Source organism: Garra rufa, chromosome 21 (genome assembly GCF_049309525.1).
Source record: "Garra rufa chromosome 21, GarRuf1.0, whole genome shotgun sequence".
Lineage (NCBI taxonomy): Eukaryota > Metazoa > Chordata > Actinopteri > Cypriniformes > Cyprinidae > Garra > Garra rufa.
This window is the reverse complement of record NC_133381.1, coordinates 34081944-34108434: the sequence shown is the minus strand read 5'-3', so window position 1 is coordinate 34108434 and position 26491 is coordinate 34081944. Positions and strand designations below refer to the sequence as shown.

At 33.9% G+C, this 26491-nt stretch overlaps 1 protein-coding gene across 1 annotated transcript in view; it reads right to left on the bottom strand.

Annotated features, from left to right (window-relative positions):
• Positions 1-2090: 2090 nt before the first annotated feature.
• The window catches only part of LOC141295399 (doublecortin domain-containing protein 2C), a 49731-nt gene continuing 25330 nt past the window's right edge, over positions 2091-26491 (bottom strand). The window contains exon 10 of the mRNA XM_073826605.1: positions 2091-2243. Within this exon, the coding sequence (XP_073682706.1) occupies positions 2091-2243 (153 nt within the window). The remainder of the gene's footprint in view (positions 2244-26491) is intronic.

Below are 26491 nucleotides of genomic sequence, written 5' to 3'. Positions count from 1 at the left end.
CAATTGTGACTTTTTTCATAGAATTATGAGTTTATATCTTGCAATTGTGATTTTTTTTTTCAGAATTGCGAGTTTATGTCCCGCAAATTTGACTGTTTTTCATAGAGTTGTGAGTTTATATTTTGCAATTTTTACTTTTTTTCTCAGAATTGTCTTTCTTCATAGAATTGTGACTTTTTGCTCAGAATTGCGAGTTTATATTCTGCAATTTTGACTTTATTTGACAGAATTTCAAGTTTATATCCCATAATTGTGACTTTTTTCATAGAAATGAGTTTATATCTCGCAATTTTTACTTTTTTCTCAGAATTGCGAGTTTATATTCTGCAATTTTGACTTTATTTCACAGAATTGCAAGTTTATATCCCATAATGGTGACGTTTTTCATAGAAATGAGTTTATATCTCGCAATTTTTACTTTTTTTCTCAGAATTGCGAGTTTATATTCTGCAATTTTGACTTTATTTCACAGAATTGCAAGTTTATATCCCATAACGGTGACGTTTTTCATAGAAATGAGTTTATATCTCGCAATTTTTACTTTTTTCTCAGAATTGCGAGTTTATATTCTGCAATTTTGACTTTATTTCACAGAATTGCAAGTTTATATCCCATAATAGTGACGTTTTTCATAGAAATGAGTTTATATCTCGCAATTTTTACTTTTTTTTCTCAGAATTGTGAGTTTATATTCCGCAATTCAGATTTTATTTCTCGCAGTTGTCTCTTTTTGTTATAGAATTTTATAGAAAGTTTTAATCTCACAGTTGTTACTTTTTCTCAGAATTACGAGTTTGTATTGTGCAATTCTTACTTTATTTCTCACAATAGCAAGTTTGTATCTCGCAATTGGGAATTTTTTCTCAATTCTGACTACATAACCCGCAACTGCAAATTTACATCCCACATTTCTAAAAAAAAAAAAAAAAGTCAGAACTGACTTTGTCTCACAATTCTGACTTTATAACTCACAATTGTGAGTTTATTTTTCATCATTCTGAGAAAAAAAAATCTGAATTGTGATATAAAAAGTCGCAATTACTTTTTTTTATTTATTTATATTCAGAGATTCCATGTTCCAAAAACTTGGATATGTAAGTTGTTGTAAAATCATGATTTCTAGACCTAGAAAAGTGAGTAATGAAACTAAAAAAAATACCTCTATAGCCAATGAATAAATCCTACCCTTAATCATTATCTAGTAAATCACACACAGATGAAAAAGTTATGGGTCCTTCGCCTATTATTGTGGACAATGGGGCATCCTGGAGTCAAAAGGTTGAGAGACACTCAACACCAGACTTTTGATTAAAGTGGAAACTGAGCAATGTAGGCGATGATCAGCTGTGAAACAAGTCCAGCACACAGGTGACATCTAAATTTGTCTTTAAAAAATCATGAAACATTCTTATTTAAGGATCTTGTGCCTCTTTCAATCAAAGCTTGTAATTCAACTTCCCAAACATGTAAGAATTAAAGAAATCCATTGTTTTTTGTATGGTCCCCTGTGTTGGCTTGTTGTGGGATGGAAAAAGGATTCCAAAACTCAAAATGTGTCTTTTAAGACTTAGCTGAAGGGCACTCCCCATCCAATTGCCTACTTTACTAGACTTTATTGCAGAGAGCTGGAGATTTACTTCCACTGTTTTCTTTTTTCTAACAACGAAATAGTGAACATTCAAGTCAAACTGAGATTGATGGACCAGTGCCATAGACATGATGGAGGACTTGTCATATGTTCCAATAAGAACTCACTGTGCAAATGCCCCTCCAGAAGCCCTGCCATTTGCTTCTGCGGCAGTTGTTTTTCTCCCGTTGTTTTCTCCAGAGTTCAGGGACACTACATTGTCTGGCCACAAACAAACCTTAATGTAGACAGAGCCAAGTCGGCAAATCTCAGTGAGTACACACAGCCAGACCCCCCTCGCCTTTTCAGCTGGAAGTACACAGGAGAGCGAGGCATTTTTCAATGCATTTAGATGAGACCTTTAACAAAGGTCTCTAATGCAGATATCAATGATCCCTGAGAGAGGCTATTGGAGTGAAATTGGCTGACGGGGATGTCACTGCGTGCATGAAAAATGATGGGTTCAATTTGTCCGCTTCTCTGCTCCCTTCCCGCAGCCTTGGCGCAAGGCTGCCCGAACAGTCTTTAGAGGAGGAAGAGAACCAATAACGCGACCCGTAGAGTTGTCTAACAAGTTAACTACTTGAATTGCCACTTTACCTCCAATTTTATCAGGCTGTCAGAGGGACCGTAGCGGAATATGATGAGTCAATGATCGCATCCACAGAAATAATAACCAAAAAGCCTTTGGTTTCAGCCAGGCATCAGAGGAAGCGTTTCCCTCAATCCAAATGAATCGTTTCTCATAATATTGCTGGAAAGAAACACTCTGCACCCTAAAACACTATCCTATAACAGGTCCGGAAGGGGTTCGACGCTGACAGGGGGTTATTTTAATGGAGTGGCTCCGGGAAGCCCTGAGATAGAGTGCTCAGCATTGCGCCCTTGAGGGGAAAGGTAAATTTGTGAAGTTAATCACTTAATGAGGCCAATTAAACATGGAGAGCTCAGGTGTAATGAGTGCCACCTCTGAGCCTGCAGCAAATGAGTCTGATTTCTCTCTCTGGGCAAGAGGACTACAGTGGGGTCTTCTCTGTTATCTGCCCCACAACCAAGAACGACCCACTTAGGTCATTCAAATAAAGCTCCTAAGCAGCAGTAATAGGATATGCCAGTGTGTTTAGTGCAAGTATGGGCCTTCAGGCCACAAATCAGACATAAAAAAGCAACACATGGTTATCATCACTCAAACCTTCCAGTATTTTAAAAGACCTGTGCTGAATACTTGCGCTAAGCAAACGTTAAAATCTAAACAAAAACAGATTTTTTTCCGTTACGTTTTTTTTTTTTTATGTTTACCTATGTCAAATCATTCTGCCTTGCTTGCTGTATTTTAAGTAGAAAGTCAAGTTTGATTTAGTGCATAACAAGCTAGAGTAGGCTAACAGCACCTGAAATGCTTTTTACATTTATATCACAAAAAGAACAAAGAACTACTGGATGAAGGTACCATGGTACAGCTTTCACAAAAAGTTGATATATTATAGCCTAATGAATGTTTACCATGGTACAAACATGGTATTACTACAGTGCTATGTCCAAAAAAAAAAACTATATACCATGTTTAAATACTCTTTCGCTATTGAGTTTTCTAAGAGCATATTTTGTGTCCCTTCATTTCCACTCACAAATACTCTCCTGTGGCCTCATAGGATAGTAAAGTTTCCAATGGATTAATGCTTCAGATTATAATGGAAGTTATTAGAAGGTCATCCAGGTAACATTACATTTTGCCTACTGTTTTTTAATACTATGAATTCGGACACATTACTTGCCTCTAGGGGTGTCACGATACACAGTATATCATCTACTATAATAGTTTTTTAGGATGCATCATCAATCGACCATATTGACACTGAGCGTAAACAATGCCACTGAACCAATGGAACTTGCATATTTTGCTGATTATTTGATGAAAATGGTCAATTATTGTCATGTTTTGGTCTATATACTAATTGAGCAGACCGTGAAAAACATTTGGAGTACTATAGATTGCCAAAAGTTATAACAAATCAAGGAGAAGACTGCAAAAAACTGAGTAACTTAAGGCGTTTGTGGTTGGCCAAATTGAACAAGAATTCCCAGGGCAAGAATCTTTACAACATTTCTGTTTGTTTTTATCATTTCCGGTAGGTGAAATATTAGCCTAATATCTTAATTAGTACTGCTTGTACATATCTTTACCACCTATTAAATTTAGTTTGTCAAAATATTGTGCCATTTTCTTCTTACTAAGTCCTTCTCTGTATGATTTAGTAGCTTTCACGTTATTTTCCGTGATTTAGACAGTATAAATTAGCAGAACAACGTTTTCATTATACATTGAATACGACCACGACGTGGTCATACTTTTTTTTATGCACATTTTACCAAATCCAAACCACATCAATCCTAATAACTACTATTACTATTGTATTTAATTATTTATAAGTGATATATAATTGTCCATGAAGGCTGGAAGTGAGGCATGTTTTCTTTTACAGATAAAATGAGCCAAAAAAAAAAGAGATTTAACTCTGACTGAAAAGTCAGAAACTATTAAATGCCCATGAGAAGGATGCAATACTACTGCAATACTAGAATTTGCAAAGTTAAGGCATGACCACTGGACAGCAAAACACTCGTTGGGTCTGCATGGTCAGAAAAAAAGGAGGAGAAGAAAATATGTATGTTAACTGCAAAAATAAAAAATAAGAATTAAGGTGAAGTATTAGGTGTGAAACCATCAGGAACCATTTAGTCTCTAGCGCCTCCATTTTCCAGAGCAGCAACCAACCTGGAATCTCCAGAAGTGAGACAGAGACTTTGCTTGGGCAAAAAATCCTAAAAAATGACCCTCATTTATTAAGAATAACATCGAGAAGCACTCTTTTATTCACCAGAATCTGGCAGTAAGTTTTGGAACTTCAGTTTTAGTCTATCTGTCTTGCAGAGATGGACTAAAATGGACTAAAACTTCCAGAACTTACTGCCAGATTCTGGAAGATACATTCTTAAAAGAGTGTAAGAGGATGTGATGCTGGTCCTTCAAGAATCACTCTTAACTCATCTGTCTATAAAGCCTATAAAAAACAGTCTTCATGTATTTTTCAACACTTCAGCATGTTATTCTTATTAAGTGAAAGTAATTTTTTAGGAACAAACTCTCTGAGAACCTGACTCACTACACTTCTGGAGACTAGGTTGCAGTTCTGGAAAATGGTGGTGCTGGAGACTAAATAGTTCTTGATGGTTTTTACACCTAATTCTTCACCTTAATTCTTAATTATTTTGCAGTTAACGTGTGTCTTTTCTTCTCCACCTGTTTTTTTCTGACCGTGCTGACCCAACGAGCATTTCGCTGTCCAATGGTCATGCCTTAACTTTGCAAATTCTATTGTAGCATCCTTCTCGTGGGCATTTAATAGTTTCTGACTTTTCAGTCTCAGTTAAATCTCTTTTTTTGGCTCATTTTATCTGTAAAAGAAAATGTGCCTAATAATTATGCACACCTGAATATAAGAAGTTTTTCACTTCCAGCCTTCATGGACAATTATATATCACATATAAATGATTAAATACAAAATGAATAGTAGTTATTTGGATTGATGTGGTTTGGGACTGGTAAAATGTGCTTGGAAAAAAATATGACCAGAATATCAACATGCTTAATAATTATGCACACAGTGTAATTGTAGTTTAAACAATATGTGATTTGACATTATCGAGTATGTCGTAAAAACCAAACAAAAAACACATCCATAGAGTGTAATTATCTAAATGTTTGATTATCTCATCAATGAAATTCCAGAAAATATCAAGATTGAATTTCTCTCGACTCACATGCTGTTATTTGTCCATAGTACAGAAGTAGGCATATTTGAATGCTGAGATAGTCGTCCAAAGATTACATAAATGCTATGTTTTATATTATTTATATTTACTATAAGCTACTTCGTACTTTATCATAGGCTATTACTTATGGTATTGTATGATCCCAATCATAGCATCAAGTACATTTTGATAAAGATGAAAACATTTTAAGTGAGTCACCACAAAATAAGTAATTTGATGCAATTAGGGTAAAATAACCCCTGTCCTCATTCACCCTGTAATGCATTGCAAATAGACAGGGTTTTTCATCTGATGATAATACACCTCTTCATAAAATGGCAGGTGACCGTGTATTGTAAGGCTGTGACTAAAATACATCTTTGATTTACACTTATTCCATTATTAGCCTGTCTTTGAAGTGACCCGAGAGCACTCGCTAACTCTCCTCATTACGCAGACAGAAATTAAGCTCTATAGCCGTAGAGGACTTTGATGTTTTCCGACACCCGTGAACCTGGGAGCAAAACATTGTACTCTCTTTCATCAGATACAGTGTTCGTCCCTTGGGGCAGTACATTCATTAAATGCGATAGGAACAGATAAAAGACAATGTCCTTCCCCTTGTCAAGATTAGGTTGAGGCATTGGGTAATGTTGCAGGGCGACTAAGACTGTGATTTTATAGACCAAAACATACCTTGAGTAGATTTACATATGCATAAGTAAAGTACATGTCGCAATTATTGACATCGCTGCTGTTTGATGATATTTATTAGTCTGTCATTTGCTTGATTCTGACAGATCTGGGAAACAGGGCAGTATGCGTGGCAGGTAAATGATGGCCTTCATAAAACATTATATTGCTGCAATGAAATCGCATAAATCTTTCATAACATGGGTCATTGTTATATGCAAAACAGATTTCACTCTGGCAGGATTTTCAGATTAAGGGCAGGACATGGGTATGTAGAGACATCAGCCTGTACCAAATGTACTATCCTGTTTATAATGGTAAATATGGACAGATAATTATAAATCATTTGTTTGTGGGTTGATTTGGCTCTGTAGCAACAATAAAAGAGAAAAAAATAGAGAACTTTCTTGGCCGATTCCGATTTCCGATTTTTCAGTAAGTGTGACCTGCCGATTCCGATTTTTGCCGATTCCGATTTAAAAAAAAAAAAAAAGAACTGTAATGAAAGCATATATAGAAATATTTTCTTCAATTAAATGTTTTATTTTATAATAAAAGAAAGTATTAAACATTACAGGATCTTCTTACAACAAAATAACTTTAACAACAAAATAAAGTGCTTTGTGCCTCGAAAAAGGTATAAAATGAGTTCCTGTAACTATAGTTAACTAAAATCTTTTCCTCAATGTATTGTTTTATTTTATAATAAAATTACTAATGTTTATAATAAACATTACATGATCTTCTCACAATAAAATAACTTTAACAAAATAAATTGCTCTGCACCTTGAAAACGTTAGAAATAAAATATAACTAACAAAGTAGGCTTACTAACAAAAATCTACTTTTCTTCAATGAATTTTATTATGGAAGAATTTTTTAACATTAATTACAGGATCGTCACACAATAAAAACTTTAATAACAAAAAGTGCACTGTGTCCTCAAACAGGTAGAAATAACAATGCTAGCATTCAATTCTATTACTTGAGCACTAATGGCATTTTTATTTTTTGATAAAGAGAAGCATTTCTGCCTTATCACCAGTTACTGTAATCCAGCGGTACTACACTTCTGAACATTCATTCACATATTAGCCACCGCATACAGCGTCTTCACACACACATGAAACTTACTAGAGAAGTGTAAAGTGTGACAAATGCATCTGTAAATAAAATCCAATGTAAATTTACGTTTTGCACGCTTAAATGACCTTCAAATGGGACATAAACGATTGCTCCGAACTATGTAGACTCGGAGTGCTAGCTTTAGCCGCTTTCCCCTTTTAAAATTGGGCATATTCAGCTGAGTAATGGTGTTTTAAGTGTCTTATTAGGTTTGTTGTTCCGAACGCTTCCACACCAACGACATGTTTACACGCGACCGTGAGTGTGTGCGTGGCTGTGACTCCATTGCATGCCCCGCTGGATTTTTTAAAAAAATTGGCTCAAAATCATGCGAAAAAACGTCCTATTCCGATCCCTAGCCGGTCAATCGGTGCATCTCTAGAAAAAAAGCAAACAAATACAGTTAAAACAAACAATAAAACAAACCGAAAAACAAACAAAACATTATTTTTTTTTAAATTAAACAAAAAAATAAATAAAATACAAATACAAAACGAAACAAAAAAAAAAATGAAAAAAAAAAACTGAAAAAAAAACTCAAAATCTTAACAAAACAAATACAATAAAAAACTAACTGAAAATCAAACAATAAAATAAAACAGAATAAAAACAAACAAACCAAAACAAAACACACAACAAAACAAACAGAACAATAAAATAAAACAAGCAAAACAATACAAACACAAAAAACAAAACATAAAAATTTTAACAAAACAAACACAATTACAACAATAAAACAAACCAAAAATACAAATAAAATGAAATAAAAACAAACAAAACTATACAAACACAAAAAACAGAAAAGACAAAAAACAAAACTAATACATCAAAACAAAAACAAAAAAAGACAAAAAACTAAACAAATACAAAATTAAACTAAAAAAAAATACACTAAACTAAAACTACTTGATTTGTTTTACTTTTGTTTGTTTTTAGGTTTGTTTTATTGTTGTAATTGTATTTTTTCAATACAAATAACATTTTGTTTGTTTTGTTTTTGTCTTTTTGTATTTGTATTGATTTGTTTATTTTTATATTTTGTTTTGTTTTGTTTGATTTGTTTTATTTTATTTTTTGTTTAGTTTTCAGTTTGTTTTATTGTTGTTATTGTATTTGTTTTACTTCTTTATCTAAAACTAAACATAAACTTAAAAAAGTAAATACAGTTACAACAAAAAAAACAAAAAATAAATACATAAAACAAAAAAACACAAAACAACAGAAAACATTAAACAGATAAAAAAGTAAAACAAATACAATAACAACAATAAAACAAACTGAAAATTAAAAAAATAAAACAAAACAAAAAAATAAAAAAACAAATACAAAAACAAAACAAACAAAATGTTATTTGTAACGAAAAAATACTATTACAACAATAAACCGAACCTCAAAACAAACAAAAATAAAACAAACCAAGTACAACAATAAAACAAAACTAAACAAAAACTAAACAAAAATAAAATGTCTTAATATTTAGAAATATTTAGTATGACAGTGGCATTCCACTTCACTTAAATAATAGATGAAAATGATTCCAAAGCTAGTTCAACTATTTAAAGGGAATTTTCTAGCAAATAGTACTGGACGCTGTTGGGTGATTTTATGTGTGATTTCAAGACACTGCTTGCGATGCTTACAGTTCTCAAACTCTGTCAAAGTAATCAGCAAAATGTTTACATTTCAAATCAGTATTCCATTAAAATTATATGCTAACATTTGTAACAGAACTTAAAAACGTCATAATTTAAATTTAAAATGCATAAACATTCAAATGTGTGAAATGCATCAAAATGCATGTTCCTATAGGAAAACTGTATTGAAACCAGTCCTAAAGGTTGCATTCCGACACATGTTTGTGTTCAGGATTCACCCTCTGACATTCAGCATTAAAAGCGGCGTGGCCATCCATGCAGCTAAGCAGTGAAGCTCAAATGCAAATGGCACAACACTCTGCTCCAGTGCTGCCTCATCAGTTCTGACACCCTGCTGGAGTGGTAATCTGTGAGCCATATGCATAGCAAAGCATCATGGCCATCTGCCCTGGGAACACACGCATCCATCTTCCTGAGGATACAGGTTTGTGTACATGTAGGTCCGGAGCATGTTGAGAGGGTGAGAAAGACAAAACAGGACAGTGTGTTTGAATACCACTGGCTCCCTCTACTGTGCTAAATATTCGTCAGTAATAACAATTAACAATCAAAGCCAAGAATTAAATGTATAGTTCAATTCAAAATTAAATTCTGTTATTATTTACTCACTCTTATGTCATTCCAAACCCATGTGACTTTTCATTCTTCTGTGGAACACAAAATTTGACATGCTGAAGAACCATCATGCAACTCTATACAGTACATCAAAAGTTAAAAATGACATATAAACACCAAAAAAGCACTACAAAACTTGTCCATATGACTTTTGTGCTTTATGTCAAGTCTGCTGAAGCCATAACATGGCTTTGTTAGATTTAACAAATCATTCAATCTGATTGGTGAATCAGCTCCAAAGAGAGACCCTCAATTGGCCCAAAATAATGACTTGTTTACTGATCCAGTCAAGTTTAACTCATGGACTCGATTCAAAGAAAGATAGCAAGCACCATCTGCAGCCTATACAAGTGAGAAATGTAGAGACATCAGCCCAGTACTAAATGTACTAAAGGTAAACACAAAAACAAAACACAAAACAAAATAAAAACAGACAAAAACTAAACAAATACAAAAATAAAGCAGAAAAAATACTTACGAAGCAAATAAACAAATACATTTTACAAAAAATTAAACAAATCAAATAAAACAAAACAAAAAATTAAAACAAACAAAACAATACAAATGCAAAAAGACAAAAACAAAACACACAAAATGTTATTTGTAATGAAAAAATACAATTACAACAATTAAACAAACAAAAATAAAACAAATCAACAATTAAATAAAACACAAAACAAAAACAAACAAACAAACAAAAAAACTATACAAATACAACAAAACTGTTTGATGTCCATTATGTGATGTCTTTTTTGTGATGTTAAATATGGACCGATAAATATAAATCAGATGTTTGTGGGTTGATCTTCTGAAAAGTGTAAACATTTTGGCTCTGTAGCACTTTCAAAATATGTCTCTGTTTGTATGAGCATCCTTCCTGACCAGCCCAACAATTCTGTTATGAAAACAGAACAAAACAAAAAAATTGAACAAAAACTGACAAAAAAACAAAATACAAAAATAAAACAAGCAATCATAAAACAAACACAGTTATAACAATACAACAAACATAAAAACAAACAAAACAAATCAAGTACAAAAAACAATTAACAAAAACAGACAAAAAACTAAACAAATACAACAATGAAAGAAAAAATCTTAACAAAACAAATACACCTACAGCAATACAATTAACCAAAAACAAACAAACAACAACAACAACAACAACAACAAAAAAATCACAACATAATTGTTTTATGGGTATTCCATAAATAAACTATCACACAAGTAGACGTGAGATATGGATGTATATCGCCACTGCTGTGATTTGGCCATAGGTAATCACAGCGTGCCGATATACAGCCATATCTCATGTCTACTCGTGTGATATTGTGTTTATACAACATTTCAACGGCATAAGTGTGTAAATACATAAACAAAATAACAATGGAGTGTCTTTAAAAGCCCTCTTCCTTCCGCCACAAATTCAAATCTAAAGTTGACAGTTTAACAGCTGAGCCCAAGCCTCTGTTACTAAGTCGAAAGTGTCACTTTAAAACTAGTAACAAAAGAACATTGAGTTGCTTCATTGAAAGCTTATTGTATTACTGTATTAAAAGCTCACTGTATTCTGTTGAGCATTATGACAGAGAGATGGGCTGTTCAAATGTGATTACCTGAATCTGATACAGCATTTATTCTTCAGATCGGTCTCGTATTCACAATAAACATTATAAACATTTGAATATCTGCTGAGGAAAGCGTTATCTTTGTTGTAACGTTAATATCCTTTCATCTGTGATTTTGCTGCTTAGTGCATTTGTCTGCTGCATCAAGCTGTTGTTGAAACTAAAACTAACTTTAGTTTATAGCGTCAACTTTTTATGTAAAAGTCTTTACTGCTGACTCATAAAAAACAGTCTCTTGTCACCATCTAATGCCAGAACAATGTAACTATAATCTTTTCTCAATACTATACACTATTACTAAATAATATTATTTATATAAAATATTATTAAAACTTAATAAACAACCATCTTAAAAGGTGCTAGGCAATTCAGTCAAAAGTACAAAGGCAGCGCTCTGATATACAGCATTGAATTTACATAAACATGAGACTTTGCCAAAACTATCTTCTCTGGAACAAATAATAGATTAATGAGACCAAAGACTACCGTTAAATTTACCCATAACTAATATTTCATGTGTAACCACTACTGAGACATCAGAGCCAGCGGTAAATTCCATAAGATCTGGCCAAGGTGAGGAGCTCACATGTCCAAAACCACTGACACAAATGTATTAACAAACTGCATATTTGAACTATAAACAAGTACATTCTTGTCTGAAAATCTCTTAAAACTACATTCCGTGACACAGAAACAGTAAAATGTATAAAATGATACTGGTAAGAAGTACCGCAAGCGGAGTGATACGATTACAAACTGTAAAACAGCTGTTGGAGTTCTGATATGGCTCTAATATCACTAACTTATCAACCAATCAGATTCGAGGACCAGAAAGAACTGTTGTATAAATAAGGATCATGTGAATTAGAATTCATCTTCCTATTTTTGTACCTGTATCCCATAATTTTTCAAACTGGCCAAAAATAGTCAAATAAATAAATTAATAACTAAAATTATATAAATATTTATACAAATATAACTTATATTTATAAATATAATTTAAATACATTTATTTTTTAAGGGATTCAACATGTTCCATACCTAATGTCTACTTGAGAATGATGCGGTAAACCTTACCAGACCAAGCTAAGAATGATATCACCGCAGACCAATCTGTTCTCTTTTATTTTTAGAATATTTCCTCAGAGCATCTAATCAGTGCACGAACCCCAGCAACACCAACGTCTCCCTGCCTGGCATCTTATCATACACTAGGGGCTTTTATCCCTTCTTTCAGTGATTAACAAGGAATAAGCGGATGGCAGTCTGGAAAAAAACAAAGCTATTCTAGCGGTTCTGCATGATGTCAGTGCTAAAAAGCATTTTCAGAGAGAGAGAGACCTGTATGTTTCCAACCGTTCCGAAACTCATGGTATTTCAATCATGAAAGAGATTCTGTTAACCAAAGGAACAGGGTGCTTTTAGTTCAGCTGGGATCAATTTAAGGACTTGCATAACTCTTAAATGTCTGCATTAGTAGTTTCAAAGACTCTGCTCAAGGTGAAGGAACATAAACTGGGTTTTGATACTTTTGGTTAGGCATTTAATTAACTGAAAGTGAAGCTGTAAAGTAGGTTTAAGATGACAGCTACACAATGCTCTGAGACAGGTTGCCTGAACTCCTGCTAATAAGTGGCGAATATATCCCAAAGGTGTGTGACATGATCCTGTACCATCTGGCAGTCATCATAATACAACTTTTTAGGCAAACTTATAAAGTTAGAATTTCTAAATGTCAGGTATTTTTTTATTTCATTACTGACAACATTTTTTGTTAAATATTAGGGCTACTTCTGAATGGCCATCAATGTAGAAAGATGCTTTTGGCTGCCAGATGGTTAGCCAACAAGGGCTAACAAGGCCATGCTAACATGCCAGACCTTCAACTTTTTGGCCAGCCTGGCATAACATTAACTCAATCAATGGAATAAGTTTGGGACCTGTTGTCCAACCAATGGCATTGGCAGTATTTGAGGAAACCAGTTTGAAAACACTCATTAACCAAGAACTATGGTATTCCATTTTCTTAAAGGAATTGTTCAACCAAAAATTAAAATGACCCCATGATTTACTCATTCTCAAGCCATTCTTGGTGTATATGACTTTCTTCTTTCAAGTGAATACATTTGGAGTTCTATTAAAAAATGCCCTGGCTCTTCCAAACTTTATAATAGCAGTGAATTGTGGTTGAGATTTTGAAGTGTGATAAAGTGCATCCATCCATTATAAAAAGGGCTCCACACAGCTCTGGGGGTTAATAAAGGCCATATTAAAAAATATCCATATTTAAAACTTGCAATGCTCTCAAATATGCATGGTTTAAAAATATTTTAATGTAGGTATTTTTCTTACAAACACACATTGGTTCACTTAAGAAGGCCTTTATTAACCCCTGAAGCTGTGATCACTTTTTGTGATGGATGGATGGTTGCACTTTATTTTGCTTTAAAATCTTAAACCCGATTCACTGTCATTATAAAGATTGAAAGAGCCAGGACATTTTTAAGATAACTCCAGTTGTATTCGTCTGAAAGAAGAAAGTTATATACATCTAGGATGGCTTAGATATCTCTTTAAATATACAGTCATGGCCAAAAGTTTTGAGAATGACACAAATATTAGTTTTCACAAAGTTTGTTGCTAAATTGCTTTTAGATCTTTGTTTCAGTTGTTTCTGTGATGTACTGAAATATAATTACAAGCACTTCATACGTTTCAAAGGCACTTACATGACACTTACATTATCGACAATTACATGACATTTATGCAAAGAGTCAGTATTTGCAGTGTTGGCCCTTCTTTTTCAGGACCTCTGCAATTCGACTGGGCATGCTCTCAATCAACTTCTGGGCCAAATCCTGACTGATAGCAACTAGGGTTGGGCGATGTCGACCCATTTGGCATCGTACGATGTCTAATGTGAAACATCGCGATGGACGATGGCATCGTCAGCAGGGGGCGGGGGTGAGGGATGGTTGTTGTTAAATAATTAATTCATAACGAATTAATGAATTGTTGCCTACCGTTTCCACCAGTGCTTAATTTGAGCCGGATCCTGTTCCGGAAAATGTCAGATTTTGGTTTTTTGCTTTCCAGTATTTGTTTTGAAAGATCCGGCATTAACAAGTGCATTAGATCGTGACAGTGTGTGCGTGCATACAAGACAGAGCAAGCGTGGGTTTATGTAGATGTATTTGGAGGATGTGTGTTGGTCCTTAACATATTTTCGACCAGTCAGCTTTTTTAAGTTCAAAATCGCTCTCATTGATGGCTTACTGCTTAACCCACTTTCTCCAAACGTATTTAATGAGCAGCGGAATGTTTAGAGAGAAAGTGTAATATCAGAAATAATACCAAATCAACCAAAATATTATTATGTATTAACATTATAAACACTATAAACACAGCTATAAGTTAGTTACCCTGACTCCAGAACGAATCATTTAAATGTAACGGTATTCAGAACAGGACATCAATGAAACAAAATATATTAAGGTAAAAAACCAAAACAAAGTGAAACTAAAAATAGCAGGCGTTGGGCTCACGTACCTCTGTAATTCGGCACAAATCCAAGTGTTTCCATATTCCCAATGTATCTGAATGATAAACTGTTATTTATAATGTAGGCTTTGTATTGTGCGTTCCTATTTCGATGGTTCTTTCGTTGGAAAAAATATATATTCTCTTTTTGTTCCAAGCTCTGTTCGTTATGGTAAAACCATGAAAAAGGCATATTTGGTGTAGTTTATTTAATCTAATTTAATAAAAATTATTTTGATTTTTTTTTTCTGCTGTTTTTGTATGCCTCATTTATTAATGTAAACGAACTAGTTCGTGTAATTCGTTTGGAGTTTATTGTGATGGCTAACAACTTCCTTGTTATTATTTCCTCATAATAATAATAATAATAAAATAAGTAAAGATGCGGAAATTGAAAGCATGCATTTAATTTGGCTATATAGCGTGATTAAGTGTGTGTTTTTCACAAGCGGGTTCCTGCTGCTGCAGCGGGGGTGGGGCAGCGGATCGCAATGCCGGCTCAGCATCGTGATGTCTATCGGCCATCGGCGATGGGCGATGGCATCGTCTATCGACCCAACCCTAATAGCAACCCATTCTTTCATAATCACTTCTTGGAGTTTATCAGAATTTGTGGGTTTTTGTTTGTCCACCCGCCTCTTGAGGATTGACCACAAGTTTTAAGATCTGGGGAGTTTCCAGGCCATGGACCCAAAATGTCAACGTTTTGGTCCCTGTGCCACTTAGTTATCACTTTTGCCTTATGGCACGGTGCTCCATCGTGCTGGAAAATGCATTGTTCTTCACCAAACTGTTGTTGGATTGTTGGAAGAAGTTGCTGTTGGAGGGTGTTTTGGTACCATTCTTTATTCATGGCTGTGTTTTGGGGCAAAATTGTGAGAGAGCCCACTCCCTTGGATGAGAAGCAACCCCACACATGAATGGTCTCAGGATGCTTTACTGTTGGCATGACACAGGACTGATGGTAGCGCTCACCTTTTCTTCTCCGGACAAGCCTTTTTCCAGATGCCCCAAACAATCGGAAAGAGGCTTCATCGGAGAATATGACTTTGCCCCAGTCCTGAGCAGTCCATTCGCTATACTTTTTGCAGAAGATAAATCTGTCCCTGATGGGTTTTTTTTTGAGAGAAGTGGCTGCCCTTCTTGACACCAGGCCATCATCCAAAAGTCTTCGCCTCACTGTGCGTGCATATGCCCTCAGACCCTGCCTGCTGCCATTCCTGAGCAAGCTCTGCACTGGTGGCACTCCGATCCCGCAGCTGAATCCTCTTTAGGAGACGATCCTGGCGCTTGCTGGACTTTCTTGGACGCCCTGAAGCCTTCTTAACAAGAATTGAACCTCTTTCCTTGAAGTTCTTGATGATTCTATAAATTGTTGATTTAGGTGCAATCTTAGTAGCCACAATATCCTTGCCTGTGAAGCCATTTTTATGCAACGCAATGATGGCTGCACGCGTTTCTTTGCAGGTCACCATGGTTAACAATGGAAGAACAATGATTTCAAGCAGCACCCTCCTTTTAACATGTCAAGTCTGCCATTCTAACCCAATCAGCCGGACATAATGATCTCCAGCCTTGTGCTCGTCAACATTCTCACCTGAGTTAACAAGACGATTACTGAAATGATCTCAGCAGGTCCTTTAATGACAGCAATGAAATGCAGTGGAAAGTTTTTTCGGATTAAGTTAATTTTCATGGCAAAGAAGGACTATGCAATTCATCTGCTCACTCTTCATAACATTCTGGAGTATATGCAAATTGCTATTATAAAAAATTAAGCAGCAACTTTTCCAATTTCCAATATTTATGTATTTCTCAAAACTTTTGGCCACGACTGTACATTATCTGAGAGCCTCATAGTATGATGTTCAAAATACTATAAGCAACAGAACAATAACTTGATGCGAAAGCTATTTTTATGTCTTAAAGACCCAATAATTTTTTAAGACATGCATGTCAAGTTAAATTAAATATGTCTGTGTGCATTATGATATCATGCTCAATAACCATTGATCTTAGAGCAGAGGGCAGACTATAGCATGTGACATAAATATATGGTATGTTGTCCTTGCAATGCCAAAGCAGAGCTTGTATGATGTCATCGGCCACTCTGACAATGATGTGTCGCTATGTTTTATCAATCACAGAGTAAGTTATCCATACGCCCATTTCACAAATGAACAAAGTGAATTAAACCTCAGCTTCTGCTCCATTAACACAGGGGTGAACCCAAGGATTTAGGAAGGATGTGTATTCCTACACTTGATCAAAGTGCTTTTAATAAGAGCATTCGCTTGAAGGCCAAGCATTGTCCTTCTAAAAGTGCCACATTTACATACTGTACAATTACAAAGCCGAGAGCCGAGGCGGCCTGAGAAATTATTTTGCATTCCCCATTGTGAACAAAGATATAAACCATGACCTGAAGGTCAATCATTAGTCTCTGTTCTATACTCGTCTGATACTTTGCGAGCCGCATGTTTAATTTGTTGATTCATGGCATTGCGGAAGTCCATCCAAGGGATTAAAACCTCAAGCATTAACCCTGATATTAAAATACTGGTTTTATAGACTTATAACCTCCCAACCTCCACAAAAGTTCATGCGATTAAAAACTAATTGCGTAAAATAATTTATCAAAAGTGCCACGATGGTTCCCACTCAAGACCTTTAGTTCTTAATTATTAATTCCTGCAATTAGGCAACTTACTATGTACTGAGTGTGAGGGCCCATGCAATATTCAAAGCGATGCATAATTATGTAATACATTCCAGACATAAGAAGCTATATATCCACAGTGGGCTTGTCAAGATAAAGACATTTTTATTTGCTTTGTAAGATTGTTTCATCTCCAAGAAGGTCTTGGTGGATAAAAGAGCCACAACTGCAGGGGTTTTAGTGACCTTCCATATGATCGCGACACACGAACATTAGGAAAGTATTCAACACAACAGGCAGTCTTGCTATCAAAGTGCACAGAATGCATCAAAGGCTTACCTTAAAGAAAAAAAATATGGATGAACTGCAGAGTCTGTCAACAAATAGAACCCCTAAATTAGGCTGTAGAACACAGTGCATTGTGTGATAAATTATATATCATGTTCATGCCAGTATCGGAAGATTATTGAAGGTCTTCATGGTGCCTGAAGCAAATATGGAACCCCATCTACAATGGACTCGCTGGAGAAGTTTGGCTTTCATCTCGAGATATGCTTCAAAGCTTGCTTCGAACAGAGCAAACTGGCAATCACACTAATGTGTAACCGGGCAGTTGTGCACTTCACAAAGCCCATCATTAGAACAGCAGCTGAGATCACACAGAGACGGCGCCGTCTTCTCATACAAGGTTTTCCGAACATGTGATATTTCCGTGTTAGAAGCTATGGCGAGATGCTTTGAAAATCTTTAATGTCTTGCTCGTGGCCTGCGAGCGAACATCCTCCTCGAGCAGAAATCTTCATATATATGAATAAAACAGAAAGCTTCAGTGTAACTCCTGCTTCTTGTGTAAATCTTCATCTTGGATTTCTGATTTGTAAGGACAGCACATACCTCTTTGATATTACTTTATGTTCACATCTAAACTCTCATGAAATTCAACAAACAGAATATACTTGTAAATGTTCAACAACTTTTCATTCAGCACATACCTGTTACTTAAAGCCCATGGGTCCGCAGTTCAAGGTTACTTTCTTCTTTTCTGAATAAATGCGAGAAATATGTGTAAATTAGAAAATACAGTATTATTAATTCAGAGCGAGCTTGACATGGCAACCCACTCCATAGGCTACTGATATAACTAAAAGTGCATTATTTATTAATTTATTTGAAAAATTATTCATTTATATAAATGTGAAACTTTTTAAAGCAAGACACCTCAGATGAATAAAGAATTCAACTAATATACGCCAGCATACTTCCTCAGTTAAATACATTAAGAATTGCAAACATTTTTTGTATTACAAGGTTTAAAAAATGTTATGTTTAAATATGCAAATATACCTAATTAAATATGCACTAATCTGCATCAATTTCCAGAACATAAATCTGAACAGTGGATAAAACAAGATTCAAAATTCTTTATTTTCTTGACATATTAAAGGTCTTTATCACTATCACTAAATCTGAAAATACTGTTAACTGTCACAATATCAGCCTGAATACTTTATCACTCAAAAATTTAGGATTAAAATGTCAAGCATACAATGTGATATATGAACAAACCCCTCTGTAAAAATCTTATAGAATATAGATAAAATTCTGTAAATTCTGGCGTAAGCGCTACTAAAGTGATGATTTGTGGCTCAGTGCAGAAGAAAAAAAAACTTATTTTGAGCAAATCCTTTAAATATAAAGATTGCATCTACAGATTTGAAATCTGCACATTGTAAAAACTTTTTCACCAGATTCAACTTAAAAACCTAAGCTGCCTTAAAATTTGAAGTTAAATCAGCTTAAAACTACAAGTCATTTTAACATATTACAATAAAAATGAGTTGATTTAGCTTGTGAGTTGAAATGACTTAAGTTGATTTAACTTAAAATTTTAAGGCAGCTGCAAAACTAGTTTTTAAGTTGAAACTGGTGAAAACTTTTTACAGTGCAGATGCAAAGACCAAGTGCGGTAAAATAATATTTTGGATGTTTTCTTTCAACTAGTCTGACACAACTCTTAAAAATAAAGGTGCTTTAAAAGGTTCTTCACAGCGGTCCCATAGAAGAACCATTTTTGGTTCCACAAAGAACCATTCATTCAAAGGTTCTTAAAAAACATCTTTCTTTCCTTATTATAATCTGAAGAGCCTTCTTTCGCCACAAAGAACCTTTTGTGAAACTGAAAGGTTTGTTAGACGTTAAAGATTCTTTATGGTATCATTTAGACAAAAAGGTTCTTCTATGGTATTGTGAAGAACCTTTATTTTTAAATTTCAAATCACAAATCTGACTAGTACTTTTAGAATGTCCCAAAACTGTATCTTGAACTAAGCAATGACTGTATTTCTTTATACTTGAGTCCAAGTTCGAAATAAAACTCTATGAACTGCTCCGTTGTGAACATACAAAGCTGTATGAATGACTAACTTACAAGCTGTAAAGTAAACAGGAAGTGTTTGTCCGAACTCAACTGGTTTTGCGAAAGAACGCAAAATATCTTTGTGAGGGAACGCAAATATCTTTGCAAGAAAACACAAAAGTTTTGCAAGAAAACGCAAAAGTTTTGCAAGAGAATGCAAAAGTTTTGCGAGGGAACACAAATATCTTTGTGAAAGAACACAAAAGTTTTGCAAGGTAACAAAAAGTTTCTTGAGGGAAAGCAGAAGTTTTGCGAGAGAACACAAAAAATGTGAAAAATATTTTTTTCCTCGCATCACAATTTTTTTCCTACCACCATGTCCTCTTATTATAACTCAGCAGCTGGGTTGTTTCGTTGAAGAGAGCAGCTTATTTACAGAAAACCAACCCAGCAACTAGGTAAAAATAATAATAAAAAAAACCTAATCAAATGACCCAACAAGCTGAACTCAGCATTTTGGTGTTAAGATGTTTTTTTGTTTTTTTTGTTAAAGTATATATGAAAAAAAAACTATGTTCTGCCTAGTGTCTTGTCTTAAATGGAAATAAAAAACCATTCAAAAATCATTTTGTGGGGACTGTTGGACATTAAAAGTGACACCATAACATATGATACACCCACACATAACATGACTACTGCATATTACATGATTGGTGTTCATTATTCCTGTTCTATGAAAGGAGATACAAAGTAGTGTGGTACACATTGCAGATCATGTAATACTACACGAAATGAGCACTAGGCCCCAGCTCCAATCAAAATCCAAAGAAAACATGGATGTACTTTTACATCTGTGAAGAGTTTCCTGTTTCCAATGGACACTGGAGGGCTGCCATCCATTCTGAGGTCTGGTATGGATTAGACATTTTGATATTAAACAGGCAGGTTTCAGAAGTCTTCCTCTTGAGTAGAATACTAGATTTTAGTATAGCTTGGGGGGAAAACAATTCTAAAAGCTTATTAAGTCTTTTGTAAATATAATTTTGTAATCATTATTTATAGTGTTGTTTTTGGCGGCCGATTTTAATTTTAGTTTTAGTCTAGTCTTTGTGTGAAGCTGTCATTTTGGTTTTTATTAGTTTTAGTCACGTTCATACTCTTTTTAGTCTAGTCAAGTTTTAGTCAACTAAAAGTCTGAGCATTTTAGTCTTATTTTAGTCAGAATTACCCATGACTATTTTCGTCTAGTTTTAGTCGACGAAACCTGATGACATTTTAGTCTAGTTTTAGTCGACGAAAACTGATGACATTTAGTCAATTTTTAGTCAATGAAAATTTATTTTAGGCTATTTTTAGTAATGCAATTTTATTTAACCCAGTCAATATAGTATAACTACCTAGTAGTATAGTTTTCTAAAGTTTTCTTTTAGCCAAACCCATTTCAAACAAGGTTATCTTATTATATTATTGCTACCTTATAAGCTCAAAAATACATCCATTCCAGACATGGAAGATGCTCTAATTTGAAATTAAAACATTTATTTTACCTACCAAACATGTTAGAAGTACACACACATAAATTGAAATAAAATAAATAAAAACAATAAATAAAATAAAATAGCATCACATGACAACGGCAGAAAAAAATTATACATTCAAGTTTAACAAACGTGACTGCTTCGTATTCTGATTCAAACAACACGAACCCCTTGCGCAGGTTTCAAGTGTCATTCACTTCTTTATTAAGAATAAATCATAATACAAATAAACATGTACGTGTAGTTTTGTGCATGTTCATTTTGTAGTGATTCCAGCTTCAAAAGCACTTCTAATTAATAATAATATTAGTCAATTTAACAATATTCTTAATTTACTTTGATCATCTATGGCTACACAAATCATGCTTGTACTTTTATAAGTTTATTTACAGATTAATTAATTAGTGTACGTAAAATATTTCTTATGGTTTTCGTAGCACAAATTGATTCATTTTAAGACACTGTCCAAAAATCGCTTTGACATCTGGGACGTAAAAGAAACGTTTTGACCACAAGATGTCATTAGTGTACAACGTGTTGAAAAGCTTCGAGTAATGAAGCTTTTTACGATACAATTGAGGGGAACGCTTTGGTGCTTCGAAAAGCTTCATTTTCCCATCACTACTAAAAAGTAGGAAAACACGAATGTGTCGTTTCTTCTTTTTCTCCCAAAGACAAACCACAGCTGACCAGCCATCGGTCCCTTTCTCTGTGTCAAACTTAACTTTCTTTGTAGTCGTCTTCTAGAATCTAGATAATGCTACGAGTGTGGCTTGAGAAAGTGACATCGCCTGCGGTTTAGACTAGAAGGGATACAGCTCTGGCTACTGGGCATGCGCACATCAATCTAACGTTATAACATTTCGTTTCATCTCGTTTTCGTCGCCGAAAATGAAGAGACATTTTAGCATAGTTTTTATTTTGTAAACCACATTTAGTCTCGTTTTTATTCGTCAACGATATTGAAATATAAATTTTATTATAGTCATCGTCACATGACCAGTATTTACGCTTCGTCTCGTCTTGTTTTCGTTACGTGATAAAGGTTCGTTGACGATGATATTTAGTAATAATTTTAGTTGACGAAAGCAACACTAATTATTTATTTGTTAATCGAAAAAAAAATCAGCCCCAGTGCTCATTCATAACATTATATTTAAAAAAGTGTGGCCAATATAGGTTTGAAACAACATGAGAGAGGGTACATTTTCATATTTGTGTGAAAAATCCTTTAAAAAGATTACAGAACGTGAGATACAAATTTAGAGAATTGCAAATTTATATACCACAAATCTTATATACCACAGTTGTGAAATGCAGCGCGCAAACAAAACATCTCACTGCTACAGTGTCATTCAGATGTTTACACCCCCATATCTAGTGGAGAACTTGGCATGAAAACATCTAAATGACTTTATATCTCTGAGTTATTGCATGAGAGATGAAGCTATTAAGAGAATGGGAAACAAATTGAAGCTTTAAATGCTAAATTTACATAGAGAGTAAAGAAAGCATGCTGAGATGGTGTTTGGTGTCCATCATATGCAGGATAATGGTGTGGTTATATTCACCCAGGAGGCCGTGTCTGCATTTGTTAAGCTTATGGCTTCAACCTATACAGTTCTAGAATGGAACCGGCTGAATTTTGACGGCTCCTCAGCTCCCATGGAATCATGGGATAACAAAGTGTCTTGCAGATGCAGACAATGCAGCATGTCATCTTAGTATTGTTGAATCCTGAGTTTATGAACATCCTACTTAAAGGGATAGTTTACTCATAAAATTCTCTCATAAATTGCTCATCCGCATGTTGTTCCAAACACATAAGACCGTTGTTTATCTTCGATGAACATACTTTTGATGAAATCCGAGAGCTTTAAAATACAGTTTAAAATAAGGTTAATATTAATTAATTTATTATTATTTTATTTCAAATAAAAAAGTAGATAGAGTTTTAGTTTTATGAACGTCACAATGACATCAATGTTACATTCTAAATATTAAATATTCAATTAATATTCACTGTGATGATTTTATATGGTATCTATAGAAGCCTGCTTCCACCACTAAATAAATAATAAAAAAGGTAAATGCGAATTTTTATCTCTCAATTCTGACTTTTTCTTGCTATTTTCGAGTTTACATTTTGCAATTCTGACTTTTTTCTTAGAATTGCGAATTTATATATCACAATTCTGACTTCATTTCTCAGATTTGCGAGTTTATATCTCAGAATTCTGACTTTATAACTCACAATTGCGAGTTTATATCATGCATTTCTGATTTTATTTATCAGAATTGCGAATTTATATATCACAATTCTGACTTCATTTCTCAGATTTGTGAGTTTATATCTCAGAATTCTGACTTTATAACTCGCAATTGCAAGTTTACAGTATATCTTGCAATTCTGACTTTAGAACTCTTATTTGTGAGTTTACATCTCACAATTCTGAGAAAAAAAGCCAGAATTGTGAGTTTGTATCACGCAATTCTGAGAACAAATGTCACAACAACCTTTTTTTTTTTATTCATTGTGGAAACGAACTTCCATAGGTATCAGGAGCTGTATGGTGTCTAACCTGTTATTTTGTGATCAAGATGATGGTGATATATGAAGAACATTAGTTAATATTGTGTAAGTGGTCTCTTTATAACTGTATCACGTGCACTTGCATCCCAGGAATTTTGGCTGTGGTTTTAGCAGGCATTTAGGAACTTACCCTTTAAAAACTTAGACATATGCGATCGTATTCCACACTTCTTTGAGGACATCTCCTCCCCCTTGGTGTCCTAAAAACATAAATCAGAATCTCATCCTTTGATCTAATTACATTTCAATGCAGTACGATCCTCATTTAGTGAAGCTGTCAAGTTACGCCTTAAAATGATATATTAAAGTCAAGCTAATGCCTCTTTTGAAGTGAAAAGAAAGAAATATGGCTTTTACTCATGCACTACCACATGAGTACTATATAAATGATAATCAGCTCAATTAGGATGCTTAACAAAGTGGTTTGCATTTCTTCTATTTGAATTGAATGCATTAAAACAAGATCTTTAGAGACTAAGTGTAGAGCTAAGCATAGATTGTATGCTTGTAACTAAAATTACACGAGCTAAAGGAATAGTTCTGCTGAAAATTTACTCACCCTCAGGCCATTCAAAGTGTTCTCATAGCTTTATAATGTTACGGTTGAACCACTGTCACATTGACTATTTTAACCATGTCCTTACTACCTTTCTGGGTCTTGAACTTGTCAGTTGCATTGCTGTTTATGCAGGGTCAGAATGCTTTTGGATTTCATCAAAAATATCTTTTGGTCACCATTCACTTTCTTTGTATGGAAAGGAACAGCTTCAACATTCTTCAAAACACCTTCTTCTGTGTTTTACGCAGGAAAGAAGCATAAACAGGTTTCATAAGATATGAGGGTGAGTATATAGTGAAAGAACCTGGAGAAACTTGTGAATATTGTACCAACACTTCAGTATTTCTGTAACGGGGTCTCAAGATAGAAAAGCAGTGTTTTCTTAAGTGGTCCAAGGGCCCACTGGACAAAACCTGTGCATCTTCATCTGATTAATGACTATCCACTGTCTAATAAACAGTAATTGAATGGTCTATTGCAGAGGCCCTGAAAGCCTGGGAGAGCTGCTTGCAGCCCGTACTATCGTCTGGGGTTGATTATGGTTGACCTTGTGTGAGGCGCACTTTGAAACAGTGAGTCTAAGCTGGGGAACTGTAGCCAGAGAGCAAAGCAGAAGATAAATGAACAGATACTGTATTGACACTGCAAAAGGAGATCGATAGCGTGATCAATATCTATTTGATTTTTATCACAAAACTCTGTGGAGGAGGAAGACGATTGATCAAACGTGCCGGGGCACATCGGCATATCTAACAATATTAATTAAGAAAAACTGCTTAGCTGACTGATTGCTAAATCAGTCAATATTGTTAAAATCAAAACAAACGATTTCTGCATTCAGATGTATAGCCTAATTCTTTCCTGTAAGCTTTGTACTACAGGAATTGTCTTAACATGCTAAATAAGTCCTTAGGCATGGTTATTATGATAAGAGTTAATAGAAGTTATAATACTTTTTAAATATTATTACACTAAAATGAGTTAAAAACAGCCCAGCAACTGGGTTAAAAGTTCAATTTTTTTAACTTAACTATTGCTTAAAAAACTGTATTTTATTTATTTATTTATTTTGCTTTAAATGAACCCAAAATAGGTTGGAAATTGACATTTATTAATATGTTCAATACATGAACATTTATTAATAAGTTAAATGAATAATAATTAAACTATAAACACTTTTTAAAATTGCTTATAAGGTGTTCACCTTGATTATTGCTGATGACTCTAGTAAATTATGTGTCTAATTTTAATAATTTAATAATTTATAACCTATTTTAGGTTCATTTTAAACCAGCCACATAGTAATTATTAAACAGTAGTTGAGTTTAATAAAAACTACCCAGACGTTGAGTTAAACATTTAACCCAATATTGGGTCAAAAAAAAAGTTGCTAAGTTTGTCCATATTTCAACCAGCTCTGGGTTTTATTCAAACCAGCATTTTTAGAAAGTGTTATAAATTATTGTTTAAGTCAAGTCTAAGTATTTTATTGCTATTTGTTCCTAAACAAGTTTTCATATTTTAAATAGCATTTGAAAGCACAAATATACAGTGCAAAACCAAAGAGTTTTACATCCAGGGTTGTTATTGATAACATAAAATATAAATATTAGACGAAAAAATAACTAAATCTTAAAAAAATGTACATTTTAAATATTGTCTGAAAAAAAAAAAGAAATACATAAGTTAAGGTTGAAGTGCTAAAATACTAAAACTGAAAATAATAAATATAGTAAAAGTATTAAAACTAAATTTAAAATGAAAACTATAAAAAAATCAAAAGCTAAATCAAAATATTAATAAATAGCACAGTAGTATAATGCTAAAATATATAATTCACATTATATAGTTAATATAATTATTAATTTCATAACAAGGACTTTTTTAACCGGTCACAGAACATATTAGCAGATTTGTTTGTGATTTATCTCTAAGTAAATTTTATATAAATACCAAATTATTGCACTTGCTTTGCTAACAATTACTGTAAACAATCTTGATGTCTTCATGGCAGCTTAGCTTTTCTTTTATCTATGCGCTGGGGTTCAGTGTGTGTTAATGTAAATCAAAAATGGCATCATTTCTGTTAA